General features: G+C 32.6%; 1 protein-coding gene across 2 annotated transcripts; it reads right to left on the bottom strand.

Annotated features, from left to right (window-relative positions):
* Positions 1-4,827: 4,827 nt before the first annotated feature.
* On the bottom strand, positions 4,828-27,330 carry LOC138321841 (homeobox protein Hox-D4a-like). 2 transcript variants are annotated; one of them, XM_069265834.1, is made up of 2 exons: positions 26,477-27,330; positions 4,828-6,162 (listed from the first exon to the last, which is right to left on the bottom strand). In XM_069265834.1, the coding sequence occupies exons 1-2, from the start codon at positions 27,054-27,056 to the stop codon at positions 5,843-5,845; spliced, it is 900 nt and encodes a 299-aa protein (XP_069121935.1). In that variant the 5' UTR covers positions 27,057-27,330; the 3' UTR covers positions 4,828-5,842. The 2 variants fall into 2 exon arrangements, with proteins under 2 accessions (XP_069121935.1, XP_069121936.1); XM_069265835.1 differs by having other exon boundaries at positions 4,828-6,144.
* Positions 27,331-27,998: the final 668 nt, after the last annotated feature.

Below are 27,998 nucleotides of genomic sequence, written 5' to 3'. Positions count from 1 at the left end.
GTATCTTGCTGTGTGTGTGTTTTTTTTTTGTTTTTTTGTTTGTTTTTTTTTGTTGCTTTTTAATAAAATATTGATAATGTAAACATGTTAATTGATGAACTTTACATTTATTGCCATAAGTTGATAATGCATATTGTGAGAACGATACAATGTATATCCCGATAAACAATGACTGAGCTGACCCGCAGACGAACTGTTGTAGCCGCGCAGCTGTTTATGATAATCACTGACCATGCCATAAGGTCGATCAACTTCATGTAAATCTGAAATCAATTTTAGAGACATTTGCATTTATCATATTCGGCAAATCAAGTGAAACGCGGCTATTAATAGTCATGTGAATTTTATATCAATAGTATTAGAATATCGAAGTAATATTCGCATTGCCTCCCTTGCACTGTAGAATCGTAATATGGTAATGCATTTACGCAATATACATGTACTCTTTTCACTCAATTCACTAAAAATTCAAAGGTCGCTTATGTCAGCAACACTATTTAAACATGATAATTTGTATACATTTATATATCACTTCACTTTATGAAATTTACGTTCGCTTCTTTTATCACCACGGAACACCTTTTTGCCTTTAATAAAAGCTTTCCTCTAAAACCGTTTCAGTTTTTAGCGTAATTTAATGGATGTTACATAATAAATGCGGTAGTCCTGTGAAAAAAATGCATGTAATAAAAAGTAATAAAACAAATTGATGGAAATGTACTTTTAGAGCTTTACAAGCGAAATTGCACTTCGTCATTTATTCAATATAAGTAGCAGTACTTATCGCGCATATATTACTCTTGATAAGTACATGTATAAACACATAGACACATTTAACAGACTTTTCTAAATTTGATTTCTTCTCGACGTGTCTTTTAAAATAAAAATTTAGCTAAACGTTTTATTTTAATAAGTTTAAATGATAGATCAAAAAAATTGAGCTTTTAATTTTAAAATTATACTTTATTGTTTATATGTTTTGTACGTTTCAATTTGTCTCGCTGAAATATGACTAAACTTGCCGTTTCAAAAATAGCTACTTTGCAATCTAGAGTAACCGCCTCTCTTGTGATGTTGACCAGGACCTAGTTTCATAATCCTTCCTTAACTTTAACTTCTCAATTGCATATTCTCCATCGCATTACAAAAATAGGTGAACATTTCTTAACTTAAAATTTCCCCTGAACGTCTGTGATGTTTCCTATTGAGAAGTTATGGAATTCTCTTTACTGTCGAGGAATGTTGATGAAAATGGACTCATGGTTAGTTATTTTCCAATGAAGTATACAATGGCTTGTATAAGATAACATTTATCACTAACTGTTGTTACTTTACTACAAAAACATGAATGATTTCTTAGAGGAATGTTATTATTCTGTACGGACCAAGGAATTTCGTTTATCTTAAAACAAGATAAACGATTTGAGGAGCTAGTTGTACTTATATTTTACATTAAATTAAAATTGACTTTCTTCTGAATTTGTTGTTTTTGTTTTAATGTTCCTGCAAGTCTATAGTTGTGTTGATTTTCATGGAAGCAAAACGTAAATACATGAAATATTCATTAATATAGTGGTACCCATTTCTTTCATATAATTACATAGAAAATAATTTCATATCAGTCAATACTTTAACACTTTGGGTAATGATTCGTCGTTCTGATTTCTCCGTGTTAGTCTATACTCAAAACTTATTTGATATCCATAATAATTTCCTCCAAATGCAGTATCAGTATCCCTGTCTAGTTTTTCGCTAGAATCCATATACATTTCTGTATAGACAACGTATTTGGGTCAAAGAAACACAACGCGATAAAAATGACAAAATATACATACAATTGAGCAGCTTCGGGTTTTATCTTCAAAATCTCAGTTTTAACATGGTTCGTCGTACTGTAATGAATTTTATAATATAGTATCATTTGTCTCTGCCTATATTTAAAAAAGAGTGTGCATCGATATCTCGTGCGATCTCATCTCAAAAGTAAAAAAAAAAAAAAAAAAAAGAGGGCGCTAAACTTGTTATTCTGGTTAAAAATATTGATTTTTCTCAGGAATTCCACCACGGGGGTCTCCGAATTATTTTCATGTTTAGATGTAAATTAAGATAAGTCGTTATATATACACACGTTAACAGACATAGTTGCTGTAGTTATCACAATCCATTTACTAGTTCTCGTATTAATACAAATTGCAGTCATTATTTAGTAAATAATAAGTTTGCATATCCAAGCATTTAAGCGTGATTTTAACTCATCAATTTATAAATTTATTGTCAAAATAACTTAGTTTCAAGATGTTATCTGTGATTGCGTTTTAATGATTTTAAATTATCCGATATCTTTACAGTATCTGACCTAGTTATAGCAACAATCTATGTAGAAAACAGACTTCATGTTTTGAACAATTCTCGTGTTTTAGGACAGAATCGATATTTTATTCCAACAAATAGGTTTCTATCACCATGCGAGTAAACTATGATAACCAAGGAAAATAATTATCAACGATTAGTATTGTATATACCACATGGAGCAGTTGCCTTTTTCCCCATTGTTGTCATCTAGAAAAATATTCAAACACGTTCTTACATTTTGGTTAAATTGTAAGGTTATCTTAACATGACATAAGTTTTTTTTTTATATTCGTTATAAATTAGATAAAAATATATCTAAAACATTTTTTTGCCATTTTTCGGTAAATTGGAAGTCTATCTAAACACGCAATTAAAAGTTTAAAATATATTTAGAAAAAAAAGCACAATGGAATTAAAAATGAAAATAGAAAAAATGAATAAAACATATGTGTTTTAGAAAGTCACAATTTTATTAATTATAACGATTTCTCTCTTCATGTTATCATACAACTTCAATATTCTCGCTAAACAGGGACAAGATGATTCTATTAGAATACTCGAATACAGCAGAATAGGTTTTCATTCTCACAACTTCTTAATGTTTCATTCACTATTGAATCTGGTTTCAATCGACGGGTTTATGTATAAATACAAAACATGTAGGTGTATGCCTTGACAAGCTAATTTACTGTTTACATGCGATCAGAAACACAAATAAATCATCATAAATCCAGATCGTGCGTTTGTTTTATATCTAGAGAATAGTTTAGGCTCAAAGCGCACGATTTAATTATGTACATTTCATAATAAAGTTTGCTACATCAGTTGTGAAGCTGATCGAATGTAAACAGTATAACATAATTTACCAAATATGTGTATGAAAATCTTGAGAAAAACATCAATCCATAGATTATATTCATTCAACACACTCGCTTTCAACCGAACACGTACACACACATACATCAGTTTCTCCCATTATTTGCACTATCAACATTTCATCACACCATTCTTCCGCTATTTCAAAGAATACCGAAAATAAGTCTGTATTTAATTTCAACATCATCTATATATACTATATTTATATATAAATGATAACAAATAAACAATAACTTTAACGTGAGTTTGGACTGAGGATTACAAAATGATCAATATAGCAGGAGAGACCTATACATACACAGTGTTATATATAGAGAGAGAGACCTTTGATGAAATTATATTTCAAAAGAAACATTTATTTTTTACTTTCATTTTGTTCACTTTCATTTCATTAAGAACATGTGTTCTCATTTATTTCGCTGCTTGGGAGAATCGGTAAATAATAATTATTTCAAAACAGTTATGAATAACTGGATTCAATACGGTACTACTTTACTCCGCGATATTCATACGCATTAGTGGGCGGGGCTAATGTGTTGGAGATATATCGAATTTTTCTATTGGATACACGTCGACCAAGTAACTACCTCTTAGTACTGTGTTTATTGGAGTGTAACGCTACACAGCTGGCTGTGTGACTCAGCTTTTATAGCAAGCTTGTGCTTAAAGCTACGGTTTAGGCCTTGACAAACCAAATAGGCCGATAAATATATTTATATATATATGTATGTTGTGATGGACACTTTTATGGAAACATAAAATTTATATCAATGTTTAATTCATCATTTCAATTGCTCTCATATGTCTCTCATTTCGATTTTAGGTTTTAAATTAATGTGCTGGGAAATAACAAAACTGTGTACATAATAAAATTATGTAGCGTTATAATTTTATTTTTGTCAGATTTTGATATTTGTAAAATTGCGTTTTTACTGTTTTACAATCATTGGTGAATAAAACCATTATTCAAATCAAAGAAAACCAAGTGGATTCTATGATCGCGATACTAAAAATATATTTTTTTAACATTTTATGACATGTTTCATATGATTGCAGCAGTTTATTTTTCTGAATAAAAAAAAACATGATTTACAACTAAAAATGATATAAAAATATATTGTTTATGCAATAGCTGGTTTATCGAACACAAATAAAAAGAAATACGAATCCGATAAATTGAAATTAATCAAAACATTGTTTTTTAACGTTTGGATTTCAATTTAGTTTTTCATTTCTATTTTAATGTTATATTGAAAACGCTATAAAAACAAAACAATTTACGTAACTTTTGCAGCGAATTGATAAATTTAACTCTCTATTTTATATGGATTGTTTGAATTTTTGATAATACAAAGCATATTGATTTATGAAATCATATATTATTTATAATAATGGGAAGCAATTAAAATTTCTCACGGGTTATTATCAAAATTACTTAAACACTTATTTACCGACCTTTAGCAAATGTTAAGTATTAGACGGTAGTTACATGTTCAGAAACAATGTATTTTCTATGTGAAAAAAAAATATTTTGATATTTTAATTCCTTTGTGCAAATTATCTTAGCTTTTTTGTATCTCTAAAGTGTGTTTTGTGCTCATAAATGACACATCACTATATAATAAACGAAAAAAAGACTAGTTTGAGATTATTTATCATTTCATTAAAAAAAGACTACAATAGAGAATCATTAGAGAAATTTCTGATATTTTACTTAGTTTGGAGATGAAGAGAATAGGGTGATACCGGCACCCGTGTATAATGTATAAAGTATGTCTCCAGAAATAGTTGATGAACATTGACGATGACGATGAAAAGGAAACACTCCACAAAAGTCTAACAGGATTTGTCCAAAACAAGCACTGTCACAAAACATAAGTAAAATCCTCTGTGAATATTTTCACATTTGTAGAATCAGTTTGCAAGAATACTGCCACTATAAAATTTATCCAAGTTCTCACAAAATATATTTTTAAAGCAGAAATATTTTTATATCTTAACATTCGATGTTTTGCATTAGAAGTTTCTCGTTAACAAATATCTCCAAAATCATGATTTTGATTTTATTTCCTCTGAATACATTTCAGTAGATAAACTACTTCTGACAAGAATAACTAACATATTTCTTTACGTTAAAGTTTGAGATTATGCAATATTTTAAAATCAAATATTAAAAATTGAATTATTTAAAAATGTTTTCTAAGAATACACTATTTGGGTTAGTTACATGACAATATTCCACAACAAAATGATACCGTTTTTCATAAAATAAAATAATATATTTATTCATTCGTCATGCAGAACTTGGATGAATTTATATAGTTACTCTTGACTTATTTACCCTATATAACCAACATCACAGACGGCATAAATGCTACGGTGTGTTCTTTACCGTACCAATGTTTGTAAGCACACACCGTTTTTAAACATAATACCGTACACTTGTAATAAGCGTTCATTAGCTAAAATACACTGGGACCTGCATGGTGAGCAAAAATCGGGAGTCCGTCTCGTATCTAAAACCGTCTTTTTACCCTGAGATGAATAAACGTGTGATCATAATTTTCGTTCTCGTTAAATCAAAACTCTGCCACGTAGTTACACTGTCGTATCATTAATTGGAATAGTTGTTTTCGTCTGAACTTGGACTTGCGCCAATGTTTGTTCTTTCTGAATCTGTTTCCGGTTTTGATCTATCAGGACCGGTTAGTTTTGGGATATTGTTCTCCTTTTTCCATTTCATTCGTCGGTTCTGGAACCAAATCTTGATCTGACGTTCCGTTAATCCGAGTAAATGTGCAATTTCTATTCGTCTCCGTCGGGTTAGGTATCGGTTATAATGGAACTCTTTCTCCAGTTCCAGCGTCTGGTATCGCGTATAGGTTTGGCGTGTTCGCTTCTGTTCGTATGTAACTTCTGCAAAATAATTAAAACCTATATTTTAGCAAGTTAAGACTGTTTTCAACAACCGTGAAAAGTACCTGCAAATAAATCATATATGGTTATTCAAATACAAGCAAACTAAACCCAGGAAAAGCATTGAATTTATATATTTATTCAATTTCAAGCAAATTTAAGCCAGGAAAAAACATTGAATTTATATATTTATTCAATTTCAAGCAAACTAAACTCAGGAAAAGAAATTTGATTATAACAATAAATCTCTAAATATAATACATAATAGTGTCAAAACTGTTACAGTTTTATATTTTGTTTTTTTATTGGTTATCTCCAAATATATACATACATTGTACTAGTTTGGGGAAAATAATAATGCACTCAAATATTGCTTTATCAAAGACTGATATTCAACTTGAAATATCACGAGCTGAATTAGATCTATTGTATCGAACGCGTTTTCTTAGTTTCGGAAATTAACAAGATTCATGTTCACATTGAAATCTCGCAATCCGGATTTAATATATTGCATCGAACGCGACTTCTGTTTATTTGAATCAAACGCAGCCATTAAATTCATTAAAAACCTTAGACAAATTGAATACGAAGTTCATTTATTTATTGTAGCTTGAACCAGATACATAACATTGACACCCTAACCTAAAGCAGAGGTGGAGCACGGGCATATGTGTATAAGCTACCTGACGTTATCGTAAAATCGGGGCTATTTACATTATACGAAATCGGAGCTAACTTTTTTGGCTGAATTTATGCTTTGCTTGAGGGCATTTTGTCGGTTGAACAGTGTCTATTTCTCCTCGTTAAGTGTTGTTTATTTGCCAGATATTATTACCCATAAAAATGAGTAAAATATCAATTATTACTAACTTATGACCCTAAATCATATATATGAATCTACGGTTTAATGCTATAAGTTAAGTTGGTAGCGGTGTACTACTATTACACACGGTATACACATATAACATTTTGTGAATTAGTTGGTGGATTTGAAACAAATTATAAAGATGTTCTTATCCACACTACGTTTCCATTTAATTCACACTATTTTTTGTTCACATGAATAAATAAATATTTGTATTTACGTCCAATGTACACATAATAATAAACTTGAATAAAACACATTTTAATAATATTTTGTTACGTTCCTATTTCTACTATAATATATGTTTATCCCACTACCCACTTAGAAGGCGAATGAAGTGGCTATACGTTGGTATTTAAATTGTTCTACAATACAGGGTCGACTAACAAATATTAGTAATCGTTATCATAAAGAATTCAATGTTATTATGTAACATATTTATATAAACTTATTTATAATAAATAACTTTATTAAAATTGAAGAATGTTTAATAATTATACAGTGATACTATTTTATTTTCAACTCGGTGAAGCTTTCAAGTTCAGGAATGAATTTAGTTATTGGCGTAGGACTGTGTTTTGTTTATACACGTGCATCCATACACGGTAAACTCCCCGCGTAGCAATCTTTTATTGACGAGGTGTTGATATCACGGGCGGTTAAACACCTGAATTATTTAATTCTGACTTGAAACCAAACACCACCACACATGGCGAATACCTGCACACAAATACTTCATCGATTACCGTAAAACGAACGCAACTGTGCATCAAACGCACCTTAAAAGTAAAGTGCATTAATTACAAATGTAGAACAAATTCCACATATTTTAATAAACATATATAAAATTCAAATTTTCTCTACATCGAATATATACATATAAAGACCCTCGTGTCATTCACCACACACAAAGCAGCTGTGGAATTGTAGAAAGACAAAAAAACTAATAAATTATGTTGGAAAAAAAAGTAGAAAATTGATCGATCAATTTGAAGATTATATCTATAAATTAGGTCATGCTTAGAGTAATTATGATAGTAAATCAATTAACTTTGAAGAACCACCACATGAAGGGGAACCCTGATGGTAGGCGAACACGCAACAGTTCGAAATAATACTAAAATTTTGTCTAATGGATTAAACTACTATAATATATAGTAATAAAATAGCATGAAACCAGGCTATGCCAAATGTGAATGTTTTTTTTTTGTTCTAGGTAAATACGTTTTTAATAATCCATCATTAATGTATATAAGTTTATTGGCAGTTATCACTAAATTACAAGAAATGGTGATTTTTTTTATTTTGCCAAAACTTTGTTGTCATTTTCGATACATGTGTATGAATATGTTAATTTTATTAGCCCACAAACAAATATCACTAAATTAACTTATATTCCATTGTTAATCAATAGACTTGTTTTTAATTTCCAGAAAACTTAGAGACATTTAACCAATGAGAAAACTCCCCTGGGTATACGACCATGTCATTGGTCCAGACTCATTAATTATTCTGATATCTGATTGGATACGGCTTCCGTCATGATGTATCACTCCGCGAGTTATGGGAAATGTCACTTTCCGTACAGCTGATAGACTCATATCTGGTGTATGTAAGGCTTGACCCTTGGTGATTTCGTTTTACTAAACTACAGAAGCCATAAATAAGTTAAATGCATATTTCTTTATTAACGAATCACATGGTTTCTTGCTAAATTGTCGATGTAGGCATTTTTCGTAGTTACATGGTAAACATTTTAACAACACTGTCGTATATTAAGTTCCCAGTTTTCATAAACGAATAAAAAATTTCCAAAACATGATAACTGCTTCAGCTATGGTGTATTGTATGACCGTTGTTACCTATATGAATAAGTATACACGGTTTAGCTTTTCGGTTTTCATTCAATATTCCCGCAATGGAGTCATTCACCCATTCTTCGTTTTAAGTCTAGACGCGTTTCTCCTTCAAATGACACATATCCAATGCTCCCTATAGTTCAGCACAAGTGCCAGTCTCCAGCTACACAGCCTAGGAACATATCAATCACAAGGAAACATGTCTACGGTCCAAGTGATGTAAATATTATCGATAGGGGGCTGGTCATTTTGCGAGATTTTCATACACTGACATCGCGTCTAAATGAGATTGGGTTCTTAGCTGAAATCCATTACATACCGCGCGCTCAGTGCTGATGTGGTTACAGCTTTACACTGTCTATGTCACAGTTCTTAAGCAATGTAGATTGATAGGATTTCTCTCTACTTGATAATAACATACGGAAGCCAGCCACAGGAAATTATTGCCAGGCATACCGACGTTAATTTCTAGAAATGTATCAGCGCGATTCTCTGCCATACGCCTTCTGGTGTCCAAAAGCGTCAGAGACAAATGTGCGCCTAATTAGAAAGGGCGCTTTTTAGTGATTTTATGATATATGTTGTGAATGTCACAACCACATTTAAATATATTAATGATTACAGAAAACAATTTCTGACAGAAAGCATGGCGCTATTGGATATCACCACAGCCAGTCATCCGATAAAAGTACACTCATACATGCATCTTTAGGCTTACCAATGATAAAAATAACTTTTGCAGTTAGTGTTAGCATATTGTACGGTTTGTTAGCTATTTACTACTTTTTCTTAATTTTAATGTATATCTTTTATTTTACGTCGGCGCCTAAACTTTATTTAACCTTCACTTTTAATGTGCGATTGAACTGAAGACAACATTATGCAATGTATATATAAAAAGTTACAGATACAAGTATATCCTGAATCTATATGAGTTGATATCTAAGTTATTACCTGTGCTAAGTATAGATGTGATGTTATATCTAATGGTTGTAATCCTAATGTGTGCAGTTTCACAAAACTTCAAAGCCGCATATTTATCTAGAAATATGAAACCGTATTTTTTATGAAGACTAGCTATAAAGCGGATACTTTAATAATGGAATATTGCATTGAAATATACACAGCATATGTAAATATTTCTATTATAATAATGTATATATTTATGCAAATTTGTAAGCGTGGTACGGTGTGTGCTCACTCACTCGCACCGACAATTTGACAATGCTTTTATCGCTGTGTTTCAAACTACATTTGCGTTCTCATAAATCATGCTGCGTTAGATCGTTGTCTTAGTTTTCTGGTTGGATATGATGTATTGATTCTATCCATTTCCACGTGTATAAAAACTTCTAAGTTATTGATACAAGATTTATAGAGCTACCACCTCAACATACAAAGCATGAGACAGTTGTTACAAAATATATGTATTTGTGTTTCACACAATAAATATTTAAGATTTATGAATCTAATTTTCACAGACTATGACTTATTGCATTTTTTTTCTCCACGAAGAAAAATAATTATAAGACAAGTTTTAGATTCCTCGCGTTAAGATATTATGCTTGTAATTATAGGAACTATACATTATGAAACAGGAAGGTTTTAAACGCCGGAAACCAGACGAGACAAGACAGATTCTGCTGGGCTGATGGTCGGCTAATAAAACGTCTCTTATTTAATTCACAGACAGTCGAAATCCCTTGATAATTACGAATTGGATGTATAGAGAATGCTTATTGAACGCTGCTAAAATATCATGTTTGCTATAAAATGTATGCAGACAGGTAACGCAGATTTTATTTGACTAAAGCAGATAGTGTTTTGGAGTGTTTCCAATATGTCAATATCAAATTAGAGTTTAGAAATTTGATCATCATCTTTAGATTTGTAGAGACATAACATAATGTAGTTCTGCAAATTCTGTATGGTGGTATAATATGTTGGTACCAATACAAGGATATATTTAGATACGATCATCTTGAATATCCAACCTGTTTCAAGTTCATCATAATTCCACTCCACATACGCACAAAATCCTGCATAGTATGTAGCTTGCCAAATCATTAAGTCTTGTATTAGCGCTCTTTGGGAGAATTAATTCTTGCATGTACTCTAAATCTGCTAGGATATTCAGTGGAACTATAAATCAATCTTTTCCCTATCAAAGTAGCTAACATCCGAGATATTTCCTGTCGCATATTGTATTGAGACCAACAGCTTTTATTGGCGTAAGGCAACCTTGTGTTAGACCTTATAACAGACACCTCAATTTTGTTAAAATTTCATTGAAGTATACATGTGTGTAATATGCCCAAGGTACAATGCTGTTGTGGCCCAGAAGCGGCCTCTTGCGGATCTTGTTGAGGAACTTTCCCGTCTCAGCACCGCCAGGGGGCGCTACAACACTAGGAAAGGTTGCCATGTTGCCCTTTCAGTCACCATGGATCTCTCGGAAAACCACACGAGACTTTACTGTTCCCATTTATAACTATTCGATGGTGTGTCAAGGCACAACATGTTCTCTCCAAACACAAGCATCCTTGTGGTTCTTTAGAGCCATGGACATGAGCCAAGCCTCGTTATAACCCATATGTGAGTCAGCCTCACTCAAAAGCAGCAATCGTTTTACTATGCGTCCTATATCATGTTTGCCATATTACAAAGTGTTCAGAAGCAAAAGTACTTCATATTTGAAATATTTGGTTAAGAGTTTTCAAATGCGCAGTCAGATTATCATATCTCTCAAATTTAACTCTCTGCTGATATCACTTAGAGCCAGCACACTGCCTTATATACCAATAAAGGTGGCAACTAGCAATTTCAAGTGCAAGAATAATTAGGTATGTATCGCATAGTAAGTGCTTAATATAGAAATTGAAAGGATATCTTCGTTGTATTTTGCAAAACCACAACATTGGAAAGTCTATTTTTCGAAATAAAATATACCCTATATTGCTCGCGAAGTAAGCTGGAAGAAATATATATATGAATACATATGAACTGACTATGAGTGATGTGTATTGCCTTGAGCCTGTCAGCTATTGTCTTCGGGAACAATGTTTTGACTAAGTCTGTCATTTGGTAACCACAGGACGTCACACAAAAGATGGACAGATGTTATATTGTGGTGACTTCTACAAGGTCCAATACAGTCTAATATTGTTTGACCATATGCTACATAAATTATCATCAAATAACTTCAGGTAAAAGACGGGTTAGATTATAGCCGTGTATCGTATTGACTTTAAGTCAGCACGTACGGTGTAAATAAAAGGACAGAACTTGATATCTGTATAACAAAACATATCTTATTACTTATTTGTGAGAAAAGTACAAGTCATTGTTGTGAGCAGTACCAATATAAGAAACGACGTCAACAAGAAGAATACCCCTAACTTGATACAATGGATTTAGCTTTACCCCTTTAACAAAATACACCCATGACGCCCGAGCTAATTCCAGGCTTTGTTATACTTTGTAAGACTGGAATGGTTTTGCATGCACGCGCCTTGTCTGTTGCATGTGTACGTGTGGTATATTATACAAGAATTCAATTAGACAACCTTTCTATGCACGAACTACGTTATTTATGGGCATGCGCAAACCACTATCTAGTTTTAGTCTTCAAGGCCGCGTAGATTCTGGTTGATAATAAAAACATGTGGCGTTAAACAAATTATTGTTTTAGCTTCAATATGATAAAGACACAAGATAGATCTTTATTAAAGCAAAGTATTTCACCATAAATTTCCCTTGATTTGGTGTTCGTTCATATTTTGCTGTTTCATTCTGCGATGAAAAAAACAAGAGCTGTAAAACAGAATTAAATCCCCAATGGACTTATATTCCCTAGGCGGTACTAAATGTTACAGACGCTGGTTTTTTGCCCGTACAATAGAATCGCTGATTTATACGATGAATGCTATTGTCTTTACATCTGTTCAAGGATCGATACTTCCTCTGTGTTAATATCGGAGATGGTTCGGTGAGTACAATATTAAATGGTACAAGTAAGTCCACAGTACTAAACGAACCAAGTAGCATAAGCCTTATCAGTCATAAAACGACTGCTTTAGTAACCTTCATATTAGACTAGCCATTAGTTTCTAGAATATTAAAAACACCGCTAAAATTTGGCATGATAATATTTGTTTCTGTGCTATGTTTATTTTTAAATTTTCAAACTAGGGGAGATAATACTAAATTAGAATTCTGCTGAGAAAATCGTATCAATAAACGGTAGGGACTGACGGCAAGTCTGCATACCTATCAATACGTAGTATTTCGGGAAGACTTTGATATTGATCTAAAGGATTTTAAATATACGCAGAGGAAGATGTCATGGTGTTAGATTCAAGTAGTGCTATTTCAAAATGTGTGCATATATATTGATCATATATTCATGTTTTGATGTTTAAAGCAAATCAACAGCTTGGCAGAATCACATTTCCGTTTGACATGCGCTATAGGAATCCTATTATCAATGTGTATCAAAAGACCCGGATTTTTATCTACTTCGGTTGCATTCTACTTCAGATATACTCGCCATTGTCCATATAAATGAATATTTTGTTTACATTCTGTCTTTTTTGTTCAAGCTCTGGAAACCTGTAGTGTTATTGTCTGTATGAAAAGCCCCTATGTGGTTTAGCGTACGTTTCACGCGTAAAATACTAATTATTGCAAAATAATTAAGTTCAATCCATCATTTAGTGACATGGATGAATTAACTCTAAAGTATCATGAGTAATATTGCTCATTCTTAACAACACGATATAATTTCAAAGCCATAATTATCTAAAGTATTTAAAGTAATTTTATTATCTTTTATGAAATAACTTTAACGTATTTTCTATTTAGCTTTTTTTTTATAATTTTGTGAAATGATTCCCTTAATAATTCGACAATGCACGGAAATACAAATTTTATGATATCAGTTTCACGAATAAGCCCTCTGCTGCGATATCAAAGACAGTTTTATTTATTTTGATTTTAGTTATTAAATTACGGTTATCCCTTGTAGAAAATATTGTGCTTACATTGTCTCTTTCTATTGAAAATTGTATGTTAAGGAAGTGTGTATAGTTTATGAAAAAATCAAGATCTGTTTACAAAGCTTACATTAGATATGCTTCAACCATACATCACATTTTCTAACAACCCCATTGGCATTCGAGTATATTCATTTGCGAGGTCGTGCAAGCAATTTCCATAAGGGCTAAGTGAATTCCATTTAAAAGTCTTAAAATGATAGTTTTGAAATTCCCTGTTAGCAATATGGCGCATGATAACGGATATGTGATGTTGTAGTATATGAAACACTACAATATATACACACAAACGAGTACAATGCAAGAGGCTAGATTTCTTATCCGACAAAAATAATTTCGACAATTTAGGTGTAAAGTCACGTACAGAAAGATCGCCATCTGGGCCAGCCATCGATTGCTGTACCATACCTATCGGGCAGACACGGTCTGCTGGCTTCGACCTAGTAGTACGTACGTAGATCAATGTGAGGCTCTATGTTAAAGTGAAATATATATTCACTTCCTGCCTCATCTTAATTAATCCACACGTCGTTAACGTTATACAATACATATAACGGTATATCTTTCCTTTCAATTCTCCTATTTTATTTACGATTAATCGTATTGCTGTCATTTGCTACTCATTGCAATTTCTTCTTTCAAAGGCAATTTGCGGTTAGACATTATAACAGAAAAGTTTCACTCGACATTTTGCTTTTATTTATGATCCATTTCATTCAAAGTGCAATTTCCCTTAAATGCAAAATTTATTTAGTAGCAATGTGCGACATTTGCCTGTTATTGGACTGAATAGTTACAAATGTTGTTGATTTCCCACCTCAGTATTAAGTACATTTTTGTATAAAACTACGTATGTAACGTTCTCGTTGAAGGACATTGGTGTGAAACGTTTTAATGAACAGGATCAAAGGTCAAATTCGTTTCAAGGGAGGTTTGATTGTCCGTCCGAATAACTTGCACATTCAATATGATATCATGATACAGATGTAAACACAAGGCTCATGATTCAACAACAGATAAGACTGCCCATGTTACCTTTTGAAATGTTTATATAACTTTTATGTGTGGTCATAAAACTTGCAAATATGAATTAATTCCATTGGTGAAATGGTTTCATGTGAAATTTTACAGACCATGACTGCAGTAAATGTTCGCTTACACTGGCATTGACACCTTGTAAGGTATAAACTTAACATAAAGTTTTACGTTTATGGATATGTATTAATTTTTCTTTCGCTGCAGTTTTATGACAAGCGCTGATGTCAGGGGACTGTCGAAAATGATAACACGGACCCTCCGATGTAGCAACACCTGTCACTACGTCATACAACACATTTGTCGTAATTTGTCGTCTCAAAATACACAATTTTTCGTCACAAGTAATCAATTTGTAATCTCAAATATACAATTTGTCGTCAAATATACACAATTTGTCATCACAAATACTAATAGACAATTTGTCGCCATAAATACACCGTTGTCGCCACAAATACACCAAATAAATCATCACAATTAAATCGTCACAAATACACAATTTGTCGTCACAACTAAACAATTTGTCGTCACAAATACACAATTTGTCGTTACAAACACACAGTTTGTCGTCACAACTGTACAATATGTCGTCTAAAATAAACAATTTGTCATCACAATCAACAATTTGACGTCACAAGTAAACAATATGTCGTCTCAGATATACGATATTTCGATACTTCACGGAAAACTTGAGCAAAGCAGACGACATTTTGTCTCGTTCAGAAATCATGGTTTCCAGATGTTTTTAGTGTCGGATGTCAGACTGCACCGTTAACATGAAACTGTTTTGTTCTATAATTGTTCACAGTAGTAAATCTGACGAATGACACCACAGTTTAACTGTATATGCATGCTGTCAACAAATAACTACATGTATAATATTATTCCTTCGATTGGAACCGTCTGCCAGATCAGATGTAGCAGGGCAGTGGATTAATGACAAATGTTGAAAAATGAGTCCACTTCATGAGAATTTTAATGATTTACACGATATTTTGTCAATACGGCAACGTTTCCGGATATATTTGCAACATAATGAGAAACGGATCGGTCCATTGGGTGGTGTAAGGGGGTGTCGGGAAATCCACGTTATGTTTTATCTGTTGTGGTAATCACATATATCACCAATGTTATCACATAGAACCACTTCAAAACAACAGTTCTGGATTAAAGTATGATTCACCAACCGCCTAGAGCTTGTCGTAACGGGCATTGGAACAATTCATTCACATAATCATGTTTGCATCGCCGGCAACAAGTAGTCGATGTTGGGAGATCAAATGTACTGAATAAGTTAGTTATGTTTCATTAAAGCTTATAGCATAATATGCAACTTCGATATACATAAATGTACTTTTGCGTCAAATGAAGCTTGATTTAACAAATAGGACAATTAAAGCTCACTTTGAAAGTGTTTATCGTAAATCAAACATACCAAATTTAACTTCTGAAGAAATAAAAATAAATATCTTTATTATTTTTTCAAGATATAATGGACCTAGCAGTAATCATTTATTTAAATGGCTTGAAAGTCAGAACTGTTTATTGTATATAAGTACATGTAAGTATTTACATTAGAAAAGTATCATTAATATGGTGAACAGGTCATATCTTTGTGAACCAATGTGAATAATTTTTCTGCTAATTATTATGATACCTTTACAAGTATCAAAATAGGATATCTTGTGGTAGGTATTTGTTGATAGGGTATCTTTAAAATTTACACATTTTGTCCAGGTATATTAGATCGAAACCAATTCATTTTTAATTTGTAATTGGAACATTTTATTGAACTTATTGGTTCATTGGTATAGCTATGTCAACTTTGCGCTCGGAGATGACAGATCGCGCGCATGCATATTTAACATGAAGGCATAATGCACGTGACGATGACACGATATCGACAGATAAATCATCTTCCAGCATTGTGGACGTTCCGGTTGGCTGGACGCATCGAAGGACACATCGACCAGGTTTGTGTTATGCATGACCAAGCTTTAAAACAGGCGATGGCGTTTCACCCTCTATACCAAGGCTCACCTTTGAAAAATACTACAAACACGAACGTACATGAATGAAAATATGTGAAGCAAAGTTTCAACAAAATTTACGATCTTCATAAAATATGCATCTTGCTTTATTTTTTCTCTTACACGTTTGATCGTTCGATAAGATAAACATGTTTATGCATGAATGACGATATGGGTATGAGAGTAATGCACAGAACAGGGAAGAATGCCAATGTCACAAACACTCGTACACGTATCTATCTATGGTCTTTTTCCCGTATATCACATCCTAACCAGGTAAAGAGTGGCGAGACAAGAAGAGAGGAAACACTTTACGACTTGTTTCTAAATCACAAAACGGTTACGATATCGTTACATCTAATCCTAGGTCCGGAACTCACGTTTCAACAAATCAATATAGCTTTTACGGTACAGACACCACAACCGATGGATCTGTATTTGATAACGTTGTTTGATAGAGCGCAGGGGTCACATTTAAATTGTTACGACATTTTACTGTATGCTAACGTTGTCAAATTTTACCGGTGGAACATATTGTTTCATTCATTGATCCTAAGCAGAAACAGACAATTTAGGCTGTTGTATAAGAAAATAAATCCTGATGATGTGCATGTTTGCTTCACCTAGTCTTTAAAGGATACTGTCTGTCAATCTTCCTGGTTCTAGACACAAAACATTTATCTAAAACAAAACGAAGTCCCTTTCAGGTCTTTGAACCTGTGTTAGTATCGACCCCTGTCTAACCTTCTTCGTGAATTTCTCAGAAGTCGATGGAATGCAAGCGGGAAATATGTGGGCACTTTAGTAACGAACAACCGCGCTAATGTGGCAAAGTCGTTATTTATCTTCGGTGGTGACAATATTTATTCGAACCAGTCATGGAAAAAAGTTTTTCGAGAGCATCTCTCTTTAGAGCAAAGTAAAACGATAAACTACTAAACTGTGGACCGGTCTACCAAAACGTACGGGAATGTAATTTGTGTAAACGCATTCATTCATAGATGATGAGCGATGTATAACGTCAGCTGATATGATCAAGCGAGGATGCTAACACTACAACCCTGACACGTCTTCATCAGCCAAAAAATAAATACGAGTGGTAACCCCAAACCTAAGGTAACCTCTAGCAAATCGATCCTGCTATTCCTGAAATACTGCGTTAGGCGTACAATACTGTTTACATTTTCGCGTTTGGTGATCTTTTTTCGCTTTGTCACCTTTCATTGTTTAATCTGTGCAGAAACTGTTAAAATTTGCACTCGCGTTCGCGCGATGATATATATTCAAGATTTAAAGAATTCAAAAAAGCCCCGAAAATGATCTTGTCGTAAGTAATTTCTCTATATATAAATGATGAATATTATTTTTTTCTTATATTTCTGACCTCAGTAATAAAGTTTTGTTTTCGTTATTTTTGACAATGTTTCGCGTACAACAACATGTACAAAAGAGGCATTACTCAAGAGAGAAATGTTACTCGTTAGATTAATCGTCACCGCCCGACACGCTCATAAATTAATTATCTCGTTTGCCGAATATACAAATATTTGTCCTCGTTAGCAGAATGTCTCCTACCTGTGTATTAATTGCAATTCGTGCAGGTATGACTTCATACCGTATAAATTTGTCGCCTGGTCATGGCACAGACAAACAATCTCGTGACAAAACACTAAATTAACGATGGAGCTAATTCACACCTCGTACATAACATTTAATTCTTGATAAACATATAGCTCTAAAAATAGTGTCATTCGTACTTTTAGAAAAATATTTTACGTCTTGCCTGGTTAAGCACAGTACATGATGCAAACGTTACATAACGTTTCATGCTTTTTTCAGACATATACACTACATAATGATAATGTAGAAGTTACAGCATCCCTTCAATTATGCATATCAAGACCTAATTATATGTTTATTGACCATGTTTTTATTTCATTTTGTCATAGAAATTTAAGGAAAATAAGAATTACAGTCTTCGTTTGTTTTGTAATATATCTTCATGGTGACCTACTTTCAAAGTCCATGTCAGCATTATTTTCGTAATAATACATGTACAATCTACAGCATATCCCATACCCCCTCCCCCCTACACATCCCACCACAATGAAGTCTAATTGAGAATTACATCAGTAATATGTGTATGAACCATACAGTTAAGATATATTTCTGATAAATAATTCCGTAATTTTTATTAATTTGAGAAGGGAAAACATGGGGAAAAGAGCGGTATTTGCGGTTCGTTTTTTGGCGTTATCATTTTAAAAAGATCTGTCTTAAAACTATAAGACACAGTTTTAGAGCAGTTGTCTAGTTTACGACGTCGACCCGTAGGAGAATAGGGGGGAACCATGGGGCGCAAGGGCCGTAACTCATAGTGACATGTGCATTTTAATGAATAACAGCTCACAAAGCTCTTCAAAATCTGTAATATCTGTAAGTTTCGTACCAGTAAAACCCAAAACTGTTTCGTACTTATCTCAGTCTTTTCAGTGTAACACAGTATATGTCATTTATTCTGATGACCTCTGAGCACCCCTAATCCAAATACTGATTCAATTGCCAAATTGCGCTATCAATTACGTACTGTTGATTTGTAGATACAAATCGCTGGTATGTTACGTAGCTACAAGACTAGATTTGAGAAAAAAATATAGGTCGTCTGATAACTCTACAGAGAAATGTAATGACTGCATTTCAGATATTTGCACAATATGTTATTGTCATGAATCATCCATGTTCTAATTAAACCCATAGTTCAATGATTTTAACCTTGTTTCATTACCTTATAATGTCTATAAAGTTTAACACTAATGAATTAGGGTTGATAATGTAATGGTGAATTTTGGACTACACGTAACCTACGTGTTTTGTGTACCGTTGATATTAGCAAGCATAGTGGAGACCCAAATTGAAAATGAAGCTACAGTGCACCTACCAATGGCTCCACATGATATCCAGAAGTGAACGAGATATTTCATAGCTGTTTAGGAAACTCCATGGTTTTCTTCAATGTTTAATGCCCTACATTGGATCGAATGGTCGGTTAAGCACTCCGCTCCACTGGCTTAGTTTGCAATTCTAATAATTAATCAATTGTAACGCAAGAACAGTGTTAGTTAAAGGGTCTCATTTTCAACGACTTTGATTTGTCCTGAAAGATGACAAATATCCCGTGTTCTGTTCGTTACAAAATGAAACAGACCGTTTAATAACACACCAAAAACAATTAATAAGTTTTACTGGTATTTGATGAATGTGTCAATGACTGACAATTTGAAATGTGTGTTTCCAATTTAATACAATAATATTGAATATAACTGGGTAGTTATATTTGTAAATTTCAATATTTCACATTCTAATGTACAGGTTCTTTTTGCAGTTAAAGTGATATTGAAGAATAAATATATGTAAGTAATGACAAAAATTTCTAAAAAACGTCACAATCACAGAAGAATGATATCCACGTTGACGTTGTACAAACACATTTTTCATTTTACATCCGATAAACTGCCTAGTTCTCGTATAATAGATTCGAGTATGTAACCTGACATCTATAACTACTTTTGATTCAAGTATCACCGTCAACTTCTCGCGTTAAATAGAGAGAGAAAAAACGCTTAAGTGACTAAGAATGACTTCCGGTAACCCTGCCCAGAAGTAATGCATTTTTGATAAATACCAACAGTTTTGTATAGTGGATAAGTAGCAACATGTTCAGAGAAACAAACACATTTTCAAATTTAACGTGTGTCTCTTAGTAAGTTTAAGGAATAACTAAAGAGGAAATTATTAATATGAAACACCTGTTCTGTTCGTACCCTTACTTTGGTTGGCTTTCGTCTTTCACTTCGCCATTTGAATTAAACGAAATCATCCTACACATGGCTTTGCTGTCTATATAGGGTATGGTACTTCATCATTCATTTGAATCAAAATGGGACACGATTCAGAAAGGCTTGTTAATTATTTCTGATATTTGTGTTTTGCTCATTAATTCAATCTGGTTTGTACATCATTCTTTGATGTGGGCGTGGCGTAGGGAATATGGCAAAGCTAGACAGATGCGAATAATTACAGCACATCTTCGCTTTTTTAGATAATAGTAAGATACCCATATTTCTAAGTAACAGTGTGAACGTCCTTAGAAGCTCTGCATTTAAGAACATTCTTAAGAGCATAACGAAATGCTACTCGATCCGATATCAATCAAAAGAAGATTTATTTACTTATCTATGTATTTGTTTTAATATTTGATGACTGAACATAATGTGTGTTAATGAGAATGCACTTTTGTGATCATATCTTAGTGGCAAATGTACCTTCTTTTTGTGGTAATTGCGACAGAGGGCTGACAATATATATATATATATATCAATATATCCTTCTAACACTACCAATAAGATACCAGCCCTAGCATTATAGCGGCCCTTCCCGGTCAGCTGACTGTGGATCCCTTGTATGGACATCTATGCATTTTATCACTGTCGTCATATGGACCTTCCAGAATCATTCCGATATCCATTAGTATGTTGTCTATAGCACAGAGACCCAATCTAGTCGTGTTCTCTTGGGAATCAATAAAGCAAAGTGTCAATTTTTGGATCATTTGAGAATAGGATATCTAGGGGCTAGTCAATGGATTTTGTCAAGTAGGCATTGATTTGGGAATGAAATCACGATTATGGATTTTGAATAAAAAACATTTCAACATTTCATAGGGCTATGTACATATGAAAGCATATTGATTTCTTTATTATAACGGCTTTTTTAATGATTTCTGCGTTTCAGAAAGGTTGTGGATATATATTTAATGATTTATCTGTTTCAAACTGCTATTTTTTTATTTCAGGTTTTACATTCAACTATGAATGTACTTAGATCCGCATTTACCCATGGTCGTATCAAAGAAGAAAAAACTGACTTTCTCAAGATGAATCCTGTTTTAGTAACGTTAAAGGGCCCTGAATGTTATAAAGATATATCATTCCAGTCGCCGGGGGATCATTTACATCATCGTCACTTCACACCTAAAGAAGAAATCACAACACAAACGCCTCAAATGACATTTTCTTTAAACATATCAGTCCCTTGAGTCAGAATATATATTCAAAAGACCACTTGAAAAGGGAAGAATTGAATCATACGATTCAGTGAATACGCTATGGTCGTGGCACGGCGTGGAGATTCCGAGGCGGAGAAACATGTCCGTAAAACATCTAAATGCGATTGTCCACAAAAAGGTTCAAATCACTCGAGTAAGATGTGGCTCCGGTGTACCTTTGATTTCAATTCATGTAACATTATTTATAGCAGATTTAAAATACGGACCCCTTGTTTGCCGTGCTTCCTACGGTTTATTGCCAAAATGACGGTAATTTAGGCTTTCTAAATATTCAACAACTAGGCATGAAGTTAAAAAATGGATTTCTAATGAGAAAAAGATAAGAAACTTAGGGAGAGGAACTGATTCAGCTATACAGGACAGTCTCGGAACAATTGTTGAGGTGGGGTATGGACAGGCATCTCCTAAAAAACCATATCGGGTTTTTGAAAAATAGATTATCGTCCCAACTTGTTGAATCAGCGGTTAATCAAATGCTTTTCTTTGAAAAGTATTCGTTGCTATATTACCGACGTGGAATTTCGGCGCGCGGGCGTTGTGGAAATCTGAATTGCATTTGTCAAATCCGATATGTAAACCTATGCAATACATAAATACTTTCAAATAATTTATATTTTGATTGATACGTTTTTAACATGGAACTTGTCACATAACTTTGCGCTTCCTTATCCTGTTGACATATTTGTAATCCAAATGCAAATTTCAGAAATTGAATATGTACACCATTGTTTACATCCCTATCTAGTATCTATAGTTTTCCGTATATATAGGAACAAAATGTGTGAAAATATGTTGTTGTTTCGATCTGGTAATGTAACATAAAATGTAAAATACCGTATTGACTAACTTTATTCAGGTTTTATATACATGTATAAATAAATATATTTACTTAAATCATTATTTGTTATTTTATCTTGTTATTTATATATAATAATATGCATTTGAAGGGTTGGTATATTAGTGTAATGGTAAATGTTTAGGTCCCGATTTCTCGAAACAAACTTAAGTCATAAATTGCAATATAAGTTACATAAGGAGAAAAACTTAAGTTTTGAATTAAGTCTGCAATTTTGTTTCGAGAAATCGGGGACAGAACTATTATGTAATTATTTCAAAGATATGTATTAAATTTTCTTGATATTTCGTTAAAATACGCATATTTATCATCAATAGATAATGCATTACATGTATACCCTGAGTACTTGTCGTATATATATTTTTATAATGCATTATGTATTATACATGAATATTACTATTTCATTTTAATATTTATTATTTATTTTATTGTTTTCCAATTTTCCCCATGCTCTTCCACAAAAAAAAAGTTTTATCATAATCTTCATAAAAATAAACATTCAAAGAACATGGCGTCAACTGTTTTGGCATTTTATCCATTATCATATTGCTATTTATGTTGTCCAGAATTTGAAATATATATATATGTATATTATCTTCTCAACAAGTATATGAAATGATATATAAATTGTTTTGAATTGTTTGAATTCTCAATTTTTTAACTCAACTCATTTTAATAACAACATTGATATTATAACTTGGTAATTTTACACGTGTTGACAAATGCCCATGAATCATACAGATTTTCTAAATATAGTTAATCTATCATTATTTTTTTAAATACAAATGTTATATTAATATTTCTATTTGTTGTTTGATTAGCTGCATTTCATTAGTATCGTTTTTTGGGTTGTTTTTTTTTTTTTTTTTTTTGAATTGTATATTTCTTTAATTTCTATTATATGCCGAATATCACATATATACATAAAATTAAGAAATCGTATTAAGGAATATTTTAATACAAACTATCAATTTCGTTTTATAAAATAATTTGAAATTGATACATATTTTTAACATACATAAATTTCAAATGAACAATAACAAGTAACGTGTAATATTTTCGTTTTCGTATAATTTGCAATATACTTTTCTTTATTTTGTTATATTTCATCATGTTGTAGCAGCTTTATTAATGTTTTCGTTTTCTTTATTATTATAATATTGTGTTTAATTCAAATTTACTATAGCGTTCTCCTAACTTATGTTCGTCATAATTTCTAATATTATGCATGATTTATATGTTGTATGAATTTTGCATTATCATAAAACGCACCTGTTATACTTTTACCGTATTTGTAAATTTTTAAATGTGAAAACAACATTTATGCACATATATCAATGCTCTGTGCAGTAGTGGATTATGTAACTTATATAACCTAGATATTATGTTATTGATATATATTATGTTTACAATACATTAATTGAATCATTGTAATTTGTACTACGACTTATTGTTTACAAAATATGCAAAAATCTCAATCAATATTTTGAAAATACTACTCAAATTTCTCAACATAAAACAAATTAATATTACCTTATCCTTTCAGATAATATAGATTTAATAGTATGATGTGAAATGTATTGTAATTTAAAAAATAATGCCTTAGAAGTATAAGTGAATATAATAAAATGATATTTTGAAATAAATAAATTATTTATAGAAATTAACTGAATCTATATTATTATCAAAAAAAGAAAAATATATAAGAACATGTAAAAAAATCACATTTTCTTGTGAAGTGTACTGGGAAATCAATTAAATTTATCAAAGAATTCGCTCCTAATAGATCATTTAGAATATTAATGGATAGTTCAAAGACAGACACAAATGCTACCAGTTTTGGTGTTGAGTGAGTTTCTACAACATATGTATTTCTGTAGATGAGTAGACCTTCTCATAAACCAATGTTCACCCTTGTGAACCAATTAAAACATTTCACGGGTTTTCAATCTTTCACTTTCATAATTTCAAACATTCTTTTCCCTGTGTTTTTCGTGTATTGTTGCTAAGGGTCAGTGATAATCTACTGTTAATACTACAAGAGGCTGGGGCTCGTAAAAGCGGGTTGCCACCTCATAAACCGTCCACTACTGACCATAAACGTCTCGGGTAATGAGTGAGTTACAAACTTACTGAATTACTGAGCACGCCTCCTGCCTCGTACGACTCAGAAACAAAAGTAGTATAACAACTTTCTTATGAAGAGAGATATGAATTATGTCGGTTGGTTTTATGACGAATTAATGCCCTAATGGTGACTTTTTATGCTTGAGTTCCGAGTTTAGGCGAGATTTATACAGCTCAAGACAGTGAAACGGTCATAAAAACCTTCCACAACTGCTATGAGCCTGTTTAAGATGATGATGTATCATTTCAAACAAAAAATGAGAAGTTAACAGTTTAAGCTCAATTATATGAATTAATTTACCAGTAGACAAAGTTTTATCGGCGAAAATACATTACTCCTTAAATTGATAAAGTGAATTTGAAATGAATTAGAATATAAAAATAATATACACACATTGTTTAAATGTGAATATATATTTACATCTTTTATTATTTTTTTATTTAATTGTCACAATGATAACTTAACTTTTAATGTTCATTTTGGTATTAGTTCCAGATTAATTGACTATTGTATAATATTGCCATTATAAACACGGAATGAAAATATATAATATGCCTATTTATTTGATAAATAAACGCATTTGGGGTAATGAAGCAAAACCAAAGATTTATACAGATAATATCAACTGAATAATCATTTGTTTTATTATTAAAACACTTTGATTTAAAATATCAATAAATGTTCTATAATGACAAATGTCCCTAGTATGCTAATGAAAATAAAAAGGGGATAATTTTGAAAATTGTTTTACTGTAACGAACGCATCTGTCAACAAATACACATGAGGCGACACTGAATGACCGAAGGGGATTGTCCTTTATGCAAATGAGACTATTATTGACAGCCCTCAGAAATTATTTTAAGGTCACTTGTGTGTGAAGATGTTACGGTTTCTAACTAACGAAACAAATACATTTATAACGCGCGATACGGATCTCCAATGAACCGCGGGTTAGCCTGAATTAGAATTATAACGCCATGTCCTTCAACCGTGAAAAACCAAATAGCTCACATTTCCGTGTTGGACACATTTTCATAAAACATAAGGGTTTTAGTAGGGCGTTGAAAGGAGAATTTACACGAAACACAGCGTCATATATTTAACACTGTACGGCATATCCCGTGGAGAATTGGTTGAAGGCTAGTACAATGTATGTATATTATGAAGTGGCGAGAAACCACATTATATACATCTAGGCCTTACTGCATGTGTAATTCAGCTCACATTAACTCGACCGTAAAGTTGATTTACGGCGGGAGAGCTCGATGACTAGGCTACCTATGGAGACATAAAATATTTATCTTCTTCTTGCAAACATTCTACTTATAATGTATTATTAATAATTTAAAAAAAATACATTATGAAAATTAATACAATACCTCCATTAACAGCCGCTCTCATCCAAGGATAAACTGCCATATTTTGTTGAGAAATTCCATTTATTGATGACGGATTCGTGGAAAGATGTGGATGATGTGGGTTCAAGTCCTGCCCTGATATTGAGGGTAACTGTCCCACGGATTGGTGTTGTTCGTGTAAAGGATAAGTAGGTGGAGGGGTGGGTATACACCCCTCCTCAGTTTTAACACAGCTCGATCGGTCATCTTGGTAAGGTGAAATCCCATGCAAATGATTAGAATGGCTAAAATTGTGTGAATTTTGATAAGGATAAATGCTACCGTTTCCACCGGGACAGTATCCCTGTTGTTTAGCTACAAGGTTCATAGGCTGAATCTGGTTCTGAGAGTCTAATCGCTCGTACATAGGATAGCAATTGTAGTTACCCATACTGTATGTAGAATTTTCATTTTCATAACACATATTGTGTGTTGTCGTCGTATGATATCCTCCAGAATGATGGTTGTCCAGTGACTTTTCCGCGCGTGGATAAAACACATCCGAATGTCCAGCGTTAGCAGCCATGTGTGCCGGTAATAGGTTTCCAAGGTAGGAACTCATAACCTTACTACACTTATTATTTTTATCTTGTACTCCGATGATTTGTGTTTAAGTAACGACTTAGCCGAACATCATTGTACATACACCGTCAGTAAGGTAGCCACCCCCACAACTGAACAACTACCATTTTCACTTCAGAACATTATGCATGTGACTTTTACTTTTGTCCAATCAGAAGCGAGCGCCGTCCCACGTGACTAATTGATTCTGTTTTGCCTCGTGACGTATAGCGGTCGGTTCCTTTGAAGTGGAATAAAAGGTTGTCGTAGTTTTTCCTGAAATTGGAAAGAATGTATATCGGAACAGATGAACTATCTGGAAAATAAAAATATATTTGATATATTATAATGTGAAGCACTATTTTCGAGTGGACCACTAAAATCTTGAGAAAAAATAACCAGTGTTGTGGAACAGAGTTTTAAAAGCATTCTTTTGACGTGAAACAGATGACTGATAAATATTTAGCCAGGGGGCTGGTCTATGCTTCCATGGTTGAGTGACCCTCATTCACACTCAACACGTCTGTATGTACTAGTGTAGGATATAGCTTTAACATCATATCGCCCTAGTTTTATATACTGAACACTTCACTGGCTATGCAAGGAGACTTCACGAGAAAAAAAACTGAATAATTTAGATTTTATTTTGTATTATATATTTTATTTTCTACACATATTCGCTTTGAAGATGGAAGGATGTTACCACTGACAGTGTTTGGTAAATGTGAAAAGAAAACATTTTTTCTTGCACCCTGGTGAGATATTCAAGTTAAATTGTGCGTTAGTAAGGTGGACGGTTATTGAATAACAATTGGGGTTCATAAAAGCTTCACTTTTCGGCGACTTCAGTGAAAGGCTAGGTATAAATGAAACAAAATTAAACAGTTAATTCTAGTCCAAAGAAACGAATTGTTAAGTTATTAGCTTGTTGCTATCATAAACG

This window comes from Argopecten irradians, chromosome 4 (genome assembly GCF_041381155.1).
Source record: "Argopecten irradians isolate NY chromosome 4, Ai_NY, whole genome shotgun sequence".
Classification (NCBI taxonomy): Eukaryota; Metazoa; Mollusca; class Bivalvia; order Pectinida; family Pectinidae; genus Argopecten; species Argopecten irradians.
Note: the sequence above shows the minus strand (reverse complement) of the source record. Positions and strands in the feature narration are given on the sequence as shown.

What these genes read in the sequence shown, in the direction of transcription:
- LOC138321841 (XM_069265834.1), bottom strand. Translation starts at nt 27,056, where the DNA reads ATGAGTTCCTACCTTGGAAACCTATTACCGGCACACATGGCTGCTAAC. An exon ending in GAGAGCGGCTGTTAATGGAG is followed by an intron (nt 6,163 to 26,476) that starts GTATTGTATTAA and finishes GCTAAAATATAG; the next exon opens with GTTTTAATTATTTTGCAGAA.